General features: G+C 37.2%; 1 protein-coding gene across 1 annotated transcript; it reads right to left on the bottom strand.

The window, feature by feature from the left end:
• Positions 1-4,782: 4,782 nt before the first annotated feature.
• Positions 4,783-9,567, bottom strand: LOC135708719 (glycerophosphodiester phosphodiesterase 1-like). Its single transcript, XM_065230830.1, has 5 exons — positions 8,983-9,567; positions 8,736-8,908; positions 8,472-8,670; positions 5,503-5,687; positions 4,783-5,440 (listed from the first exon to the last, which is right to left on the bottom strand). The coding sequence occupies exons 1-5, from the start codon at positions 9,304-9,306 to the stop codon at positions 5,278-5,280; spliced, it is 1,044 nt and encodes a 347-aa protein (XP_065086902.1). The 5' UTR covers positions 9,307-9,567; the 3' UTR covers positions 4,783-5,277.
• Between the last annotated feature and the right edge of the window lie 5 nt (positions 9,568-9,572).

The following is a 9,572-nucleotide window of genomic DNA, read 5'->3' as shown; positions in this document are numbered from 1 at the left end:
TTACGTTAATGAACTCAAATTTTTATTTTATATATATGTTCTTTATAGTATTCTCTTTCAATTGGATGAAATTAATCCGCAGTTCCTTTAATCGTATGCCTAGATTCCTTGGCGAAAATTTTGGCACATGGTATACACAGATTCCTTGGCGATAATTTTGGCCACTTTTTCTCAGTGTTTTTTGAAATTTTTCGATTGAATTCGCGGCCTAAAAGTGTTTCCGTTGATATCCCTTGGAAAGGGCCCAAAAATATTCGATTGACCGGGCCTCGGAAGATTCATCTCTTTTGGTATTCGAGTAGAGCATTGACACCAATTCGGGTCAAAATAGTACTGGGATCATGTTGACGGACATACGCCGATTCAAACACTTCCGAACGTAAATTTCAGTGTTCATCTTTTTCCTTCGTCACAAAGTAGTCAATAGGTCTTTTTAATGAACCACCAATGTAGAGTGCGCCAGGCGAATTAGAGAGGAAATGTCATCTAAACCGTTTGTTTACATTAGTATAGGATTTTTCACAACGCGAATTACAGCATTTTTCATTGAATACACGGATAGAAATCTCCTTATACCTTTTGGCAAATTTCTATTGCTGATTATTCATAAAATGTATAAGTCAACTAATAAGCAGACGCATTGCAAAAAGTTAATGAAGATCATGTGTCAAATTAAATGTATAAGCGGTCACACATACCTTTTATGCATTCTTATAGGACCTATGTGGTTTGTCTTATGGAATGTATAAGACTGATGTTTTGGCAAAAATGTATAAGTGAAACACATGAAAAAAATAATTGATTTTCGTTTCGTGCATCTTACCAATTTCCATCAGTAATTGTCTAATAATACGATTTTCCACATATCTAAACTAATTTGCACCTAAATTATTCACACACAAGAAATCCGGATGATCATAACCACTATGGCACTATTATAATTTTCCATTTTTCTCAACAAAAATATTCCTGAACACTAGCAGGATCCATGCAAAATGATACAGACTTGAATTTTTCAACAGTAGATCAAGTGTTGGAGCATCTTAGATGAATCAATTTATGAGGAAAAAGTGAAAAAGTGTTCTGCTTCCTATGTCTCACGGCAACAAATTCTGCTCACAACACTCTTTTTGACGTTCTCCCTTTTTACCGCCAGAGGCTGAAACGATCGCTTAGTTTCTATTGAAAAGGGCGTATTGCCACAATCGCATATCGCTTGCCAAACGATGGCCTTCTCCGAATTTTTCGGTAAAAATTTACCTATCGGCATCGTCAACTTCCTAACCATCACGAACTGTGTAGTATTGGTCTCGCAGAAGTGTCTTGTTGTACTCAAATTCAACGTTTCATCGTCCATGATAACATACGCCAATTATCAACACCAGGCTATCATATAGCTTTCGAGCCCTCGGTTTGACGGATGCGTTTTTGGCCAAATTTTGATAAGAGGCACTTTTCTTATTGACGAAAGCTTGAGTGACTGCTTTCTCACCCCAATGGGTCTGGATTTAATCTCAGTCGAGGTCGGTGGGATTTTTCTGAGGCATAAAAATCTCTGGTCATTCGGAAGGGAAGTAAAGCCGTCGGTCCCGGTCCATGTGTGTTTGAATGGGTGCGATATCCTACGCAGGTGTGGAAGCTGCCTTCCTGCACATTCGATTGCCGTCAATGGATGGCAATCGATGTCCGTCGGTGATTGGCACTAGAGTGGAACAGAGACCGACGTTAAATAAAGGAATGAATAACAAGAAGAAGAAGAAGAAAACCTGGGGTATATTCCGGTCCAGTTTTAGATCTACCGGTCCTGGTCTACGGCCAGATTTTGGTGTGTCCTCGAAGATAACCTCTTCACCGAACTTCCGCATGGCGGTACGGACTGCTCCGATACTTACTTCCCCCATTTTCGCCAACTTCCTTACTGATAGGTTGGGAATAAACACCATTTGTGCACGATCTGTTTGCTGTTTGCACACATCTATGAACAGCTGATAAACTTCATCGGAGTAGAAATAGCGGTGAGTTGAAAGTGTGCTTATACTTTCTGGGACACCCTATATGCACATATAATAATACGATGCAGCAATATGCCTCTAGAGCTCATACAATGGCAGGAGAATGTAAAGCTTATATTAAGCCATTAAATATTTTTAGCTCGAATGATACCTGATGATCTCTCCATTTAATCACTGGCCCCTTCACATTCTAGATTTGAAAAACGTTTTATTAGTTAATATGAATACATGTTAATAACAACTCGATCACAAGTGCTGTAGTTTAATATAAGGAGCTCATTTACCTAGTGGCAAAAGTTTTTGCTTACTAGCGGAAGGCCATGGGTTCAATCCCAAGCTCCTTCGTCATATAGAATCGTTAGGACATTAATTCAGCTTATTGTTTACCAAACACTTTTATCCAACATCCCAGTGATTCCTCCTGGAAGTGCAGAGGATTTCTCATCTTCCAATAAAGCGAGTGTCAACATATTCCTATCCATTCCTTTCTTGACCTGCATTCGGACGTGGCTCGTCGCCGCCGTTGGTATTTCCTATTATAAAGTATGAGATCATCAGTTCCTACACATTGAGGATGAATGCTAGTCCCAAGCATCGTCTTTTGGTTCTTTTAATAATTCTAGATAAACATTTCAAAAGGTCCTATCTGCATTGATCGATTCTCTTCATCGACAATCTCTTTCGTTAATAACTCAGTTGCAAAAGCTTTCCCTGTTGTATTTAACGTTGATAACGCTAGATGAGAACCTCTTTATCAAACCATGTGGTAAAAATCGCGCACAATTTATTTGCATAGCAGTGGTTATCCAAAAAGAAAGTCGATGAAGCGATAGGATCTTTTGAAATGTTCATCGAGAATTACAGCTGATCTGACAATAAAGGGACTATCATGAGTATGTTCATTAGACTGATGCAAAATTTGAAATTTCCAAACGGTTCCAAATTGGGCCCTGATTAGCCTCCCAAAACTTGAACTCATTTAGTGGGAAACCGACTTGGCACAAACCATTTGAAGTTTATATGGAAATTACTATGGGAAAACAAAACTTTTTGTTCATTGTCTTCTAGCCTTTTACATATTGTACTGTTAAAAAAATCTATTGCTATTCTTATGGAAATTTGTTTTTTTTTTTCCTTTATTTGAGAGATTTTTAGCCATAGGCTAGTTTATCTCTTATATGGAAATTTGTATCAGCTACAACTTTGCAGAAAAATCGTTTTTTAGTCAAACGTCAAATGAAATAGTAATTAATTGTTTAACATGGCAAGATTAAGCAACTGTATTGTGGGCAACACTGTATTCTGCAGTGTGACATAGTAGTCATGATTTTTGTCCTCAATTCTACGCGTCATAAATACCCATTTTGCCTGCTGAGCATAGTCATAAGACATCAGTGACTTGAATCCTTAATTTTTTTTATTCCTTACATTTGATCGAAAAGTGGTCTTCAACAAAGTTGCAGCTGAGAAAATTTTCAATAAGCTTAGCTATTATTTTCTAAAGTGGATTGAACTGGTGAATTTTGAGATAGATATGAACCGAAATTATGGTTTCTCCATAGTAATTCCCTTATAAACTTCAAATGGTTTGGGCCAAGTCAGTTTCTCACTACATGAGTTCAAATTTTGGGATGCTAATCAGGGCCCAATTTGGAACCGTTTGAGCACTGTGGAGCGAAAATTTCAAATTTTGCATCAGTCTAATGTTCATGCTCATGCTCACACATCAAACCTGCGAATTTCTTATTATGAGAGTCGCAATAAGCGATTTTATAATTTTCACCCATTCTTCATTCTTCGAGAACAGCGATCAAGTAATCAATGATTATGACTCATTGAAAGGAAAAATGGCAGCTTTTATGTATACAACACATTCCTTACAACCTCTTATTGTAGTTTACAAATGAATGGAAGTAGCCCTGGTTGGGATTATACGGAATCTTTCTTGGGATTATTTATAATCTATGTCTTAGTGAGGTTCTCTGATTTTCTTATATTTCTAGATTTTCTCTTTTTTTCTCTAGAAATCAAGCTGGCATTAGGTCCTAAAAAACATTGACAGTTTCTCTTCGTCGACTTCCTCTTTGCAACATTCCGAGCTAATTTCTGAACACAGAGCGATCAAACAAGTTATTATCTAGCATTTTATATGACAAACACGACAAGAAACGATTCAATACCCAAGTTATTAACGAAAGAGAAAGTCGATTAAGAGAATCGGTTAATGTTACTTACGATCTAATGCATTATGCAGCTTGAAATAGTCTGGGAAGTCACCAGAATCCTTCCTAGAATACTTTGAAAAATTCAAATGCTGAAATTTTACAAAATTACTCTATGGATTCTCCAAAATTCCAAAACAATTATGCAAAGTTTCATGCAACTCGGAGAAGGCCAAATCTGATCGATTCGTCATTTAGCGTGGAATTGCTCTATATAGATTGTATGAATTCGGTTGTGCACCCACTTGATCACATGCATCCATCGGCGGAAAAGTTACACAAAGGGGGTTCACAAACTACGACAAATTTTAAGAGCATTAATATAAACCCCCTCCACCTATCCCTTCGTAGACAATATAGAATATAATATTTGACTAAATCATGTACACCCTAATAACGAATCAATCTGGATATGTACAATAGTCCATGCATTTTTTTTAGAAATACCCCCACCCCATCTGTCTTGGTTGCGTAAACAATCAATTTATGTTCGAAAATAATGTTACTAAGCCTTGAATTATATAAATCTCTTTATTGGTATATTTTGATACAAAACAAATGTATAGTGACTCGACTGCTTGAAATACAATAGCATTTTCAATAATTTCGCATGCATAAATGCTAGCAATATAAGAAAAGAAATGTAGACATAAAGCAAAAACTGTATTGTTTAATATAAGTATTCGAAATCCTAATCTGAATAGTACGTCTTCGTTCGGCTAGAAAAGATACTACATGAAGGATAATGTTGAGATCCTCTCTTGGTCTGTATAGCTTAATTTTCTATGTACAAAATCGTTCATAACTTATTTAGCAGTAGTAAAATAAATAAATAATTATAAGACAATTATAACTAAAAAATAAATAAATCCAGTCTGCAAAACAAAAGAAAACTAATTGATTGCTAGATAAAGGAACACAAAAATCTATAAAGCTTTCAAAAATGCAAAATGAGATGGCCACTTAAACTGATGCACACTGTCACACGCTGCTGGTGGTTACGACTTTATGACTCCAATGTATATGCTGCCTGGTCTGTCGATCTATTTGCGTTTCGCTCGGAAGATTACCTGCGGTTCCGAGCGCAGGGAATCGGTCAGATATTGTGTTTTCGTTACCTGTTGGAAATATCGTTTCTCATTCGGAGAATTGATCGTGTAAACAATCGGTCGAACACCCACGTTGTGCCATAAGGTTGATATTTGTCTGCCGGGGAAATTTAAGATTAATTAACAGTGGGATAAGACTATTCTTTTGGAAATACTTACGCATTAAACTCGTCCTTATGAATGAACACCAAGCTGATTCCGATTACCGGTGATATTATGTTACGAAAGATGGCACCGTAGACGGACATCAAAATAGTCGATGCATTTAGGTACTGCTGGGTTCGTGATAGAGCGGATTTTTCCATCCACAGTCCACATACTAGGTCAGGGCAATGCTGGCGTAACTGGATTGAAAAAAAAAGTTTAAAAATTAAGTATGAATCAAATGTAGATCTACTTCTTCTAGGGTTTTTACACTTCTGTAGTGAGCGTTACGCCGGTTTTCAAGTTAGTGTTCAGGATGTTTTTTTGAATTGGTATATTGTGTGTCAAGCACAATCATACTCTATGCCCAGAGTAGTCGTGAAAATATATAACCCGAAAGATTTTCTCGAATGGACGGGAATCGAACCCACCGGTTTGATAATACCACAGAAGGTCCCGAAGAAACGTGCTCAACTTTTTGGCTCAGCTCTGGTACTCTCTTCGGTCACAAGCTAATCGATGCACCCCTCGAAACATAGGAAAATCCACGAACCCCTCATTTTATCTGTCAAACTTTCATAGCTAATCAAAACAAACATAGTGTAGTACTAGAATTGTGACTAGAATGGGGTACGTTAATCGATTTGCTTGGGACCAATAGGCTAGTCAAGTAGTGAGCCAATTTAAAATCGTTAGTTTCCACCGGTTGATAATACCCCGTGCAGACTATGGCTTGTATCATGTAATATAGACTGCCTTGCAATGAGCACTCATTCATCTAGTTTCCACTGGAAATCCTATGTATGAGTGCTCATTGCAAGACAGCCTATATTACATGACATAAGCCATAGTCTGTACGGGGTATAAATATGCGTGATTTTTAAAAAAACCTAAACATTCACAATTTCTAACAGTTTAAGAAGTCCCGCATTTAGAAAAATATTAGAGATTGCAAAGTTTAAAAAATTGAAGAATCTGATACTTGTGATAAATGTGTATACTATCAAAATCCTTACACTGCAAAACAAAACTACCCAACGATTGAGGTTTTTAAAGTAACTTTTTTTTATTATTTGTAAGGTTTTTAGCCTGGGGCCGCACAGTGGACAACAATTGACAAAACCGGGACTCAATTGAATATCTCGGCTGACAAACGGTTCACATTTTGTACATATTCTTAAAGTAAAAACTATGCTGAATCGATTGGTGGTGGTCATTGGCCGGATATTTTTACCTGTCGAGATAGAGGATCAACCCGAGATCCCGGTAAAGTAGGAAATGCAACGTAGTGATCACATTATTAAAAATGTCATAGAACCTAGTAATTTTTTCTATGTTGTCCAGAACAACGAGATGAAAGCGTATTTAATACGGAAACTATATTTTGGAGTATAGTGGCCATATTCTGGTTCTCCGGATAATCCGAATTGACCGATAAAGTGGTCACATTATAACAAATTTCCTAGAGCCTTGTGTTTTTTCTATGATGTTCAGAATCACGGTCGATCCGCTTTTGACAGGAAAAACTGATGTTTGGATTCAGCAGACATATTACCCAGTGTTAACGATGAGTTCGATGCAAGGGCAATTTGGCGGATTTTCACGGCTTTAAAATTTCGTATACAAGTTAAATGAATCAGCCTAGGACCTGTTGATCAGGAGTTGATCTGATGAAGACTGCACATTGTAGTCGAAATACGTATCTGTCATGGATATCAAAATTAATTAAGTGGAATTCAATTTAATTTTTTTTTTTTTTAATTTTCAAATTACTGTATAGTATCTGTTAACAGTTCCAAGCGAAGTGAAATTTTTGTCAATTAAATTGTTCACGCTGGTGAAAAATCGAGAATTTTATATGATACTAGCTGAGTGGGACTGCTCTTGTTCGGGATTCAATATTAGCTTTAGTTTATGCGCCGATTAAAAAAAGCGTGCTATATTTTTCTGTTTCATTTGTATGAGAGCCCCCCCCTTACAGAGGGGGAGGGGCCACGAACCATCATAAGAACCTTTCCCGGCCCCAAGAACCCCTGCATACAAATTTTCACGCCGATTGGTTCAGTAGTTTCCGAGTCTATAAGGGTCAGACAGACAGACAAAAATTCATTTATATAGGGGAAATGGCTCTAATGTTGGCCTATGGATCTAAGATTGGGCCCATCGCTAAAAATCTGCTATTTATCAATTTTATCTAGATGAACGGGTCATTGGGATGGTACTAATGGATATTTTTTGTCACTATTGAAAATTTAGTCGATTGCTGAATTTTTGTATGGGTCCAAATAAGGGACATCCATTTCCCCTTATATAGGTAGATTTCCCAAAAACCTAATTTACCGAAAAACCAATATTTATCAGCTTCTATTGTTGTTCAGGCTTCAGGCTTCATTTTATTATGAGGAGCTTTGAGTGGGTTGGTTTATTTTCTTTAAATTCCGTTATAATTGCTTATCTTTTGACGGATACGCGTATTTCGTCTACTACTTGCAAACTTTATCAGTGTCAAGTACTCAACACTATAGTCGCTATATTTATAGTCTGGTGGATAGAATTTAGATCTATTAAGAAGCGGAACCAATTCAATGCATTGGAGACCTATACTTAAAAGGTACCATCAACTTTTATGAACAAAACTTTGATTATCATCGCTAACCGAACGCAAATTAACAGCATAATCGGATAGCGGAAACATTCCCAACCCACTGATGGGTTTGCGTAGCTGAGCCTTGAGTCACGAGAAAACGCTTTCCAAAGTTTTGTTCGTAAAAGCTGATATGCTCTTTTCTGTTGTTGATCGTGATGTGCTCGATTGTTTCCGCTATTTGACAGCTCAATTGGTTCCCAAAATTCTATCCGCCAGACTATGTATATAGCGACTATACTCAACACCGCCACATCATTATCGGTGAAAAAATATCCTCGGAGCATTTTACGCACTTTTTTGCTATCCCTTCAATTCAAAACCTGAGCAATCTACTGACCTGATAAATGGAAACCGGTGATGAGCAGCAAAAGATTATGCGTTTGGAAAAAAGTGAATTCTTGCCAACTGCTTCCCGTACAAGTTCTATCAGTTTCGCATTGGTATGTGACGCTAGCAGAAACACCGTCAACTCGTTGGTTTCCAGAAGTTTGAGTAATCTTTCAAAAGTGATGATTTTTTCCGATTGAAAATGTTGCCTACAACAAAATAAAATATGTTAGGAACTTGTTTCGCACACTGTAATACAAACTGTATGACATACCCTAGCGGATGATGTTCCGATATGTTGAAATTTTCCAACGAGCTCAGCTTCAACTTATGGATGGGTTCATTTATGTTGGCCTTCTCCAAGGTTGTTCGATTAAGCACCACCAGATGTCCATCACTTGTGATTGTTAGATCAAGTAATATATTGTAACATTTCTGTGACAAACACTGCAAACAACAATGTCAATCAATTTACTTAATTGTCTGCAAAACACTGCTCTAACTATGGAAATGACTCATACATGATTTATGGCGGCTAGTGAATTTTCCGGTGCATCGAAGGCCCCACCCCTGCTGACTATTGGCCAGTAGAGTACTTCGGATTCAACACCTTTTTCACTCCTATGCAGCATCGATTGTACAATTTCGCTCGCAGGACATTTTAGTTTGACAAATTTTGAAGCTATGCAAACTAGAAGGAACAGCAGCATAAGCCACGGTATACCAACCGAGGCAAAGTTACAACAAAGCCACAGTGCATTGAACAAAAATGTGAAGCATGTCGTTAAAAACCAAAAAAGCTGATAAATCATTTTCAAAACTCTTAAGATTGTCGAAAAATACATGCAGACGAGGTAACACCCGATGCAATGCGATTGTAGGTAACAAGTAATTTGGTTTCGTTTCAAGATCACCACATTTTTCACGATTATCCTTTTCAACACGAGAAGAATTTGAAAAATTAATTCTTTTTTTGCTGTTTAATGATCTATACTGAAAGCTATTTAGCTTCTGTCATGTAGTCATGTATTGACGAGGAAAGAGATAGAGCAATCCAAAAGCATATTGCAATGCTATTGGAAAGAAATGGAGCGATGTAATCATTGCGCAT

Source organism: Ochlerotatus camptorhynchus, unplaced genomic scaffold (genome assembly GCF_037179485.1).
Source record: "Ochlerotatus camptorhynchus isolate MF236.1 unplaced genomic scaffold, CSIRO-AGI_Acam_v1.1 ptg000333l, whole genome shotgun sequence".
NCBI lineage: Eukaryota > Metazoa > Arthropoda > Insecta > Diptera > Culicidae > Ochlerotatus > Ochlerotatus camptorhynchus.
Note: the sequence above shows the minus strand (reverse complement) of the source record. Positions and strands in the feature narration are given on the sequence as shown.

Coding starts and splice junctions, on each gene's coding strand:
- LOC135708719 (XM_065230830.1), bottom strand. CDS start 9,306: ATGTATTTTTCGACAATCTTAAGAGTTTTGAAAATGATTTATCAGCTT. Junction 8,671..8,735: donor TCGGAACATCATCCGCTAGG/GTATGTCATACA, acceptor ATTTTGTTGTAG/GCAACATTTTCAATCGGAAA. Junction 5,688..8,471: donor CACCGGTTTCCATTTATCAG/GTCAGTAGATTG, acceptor TTTTCAATCCAG/TTACGCCAGCATTGCCCTGA.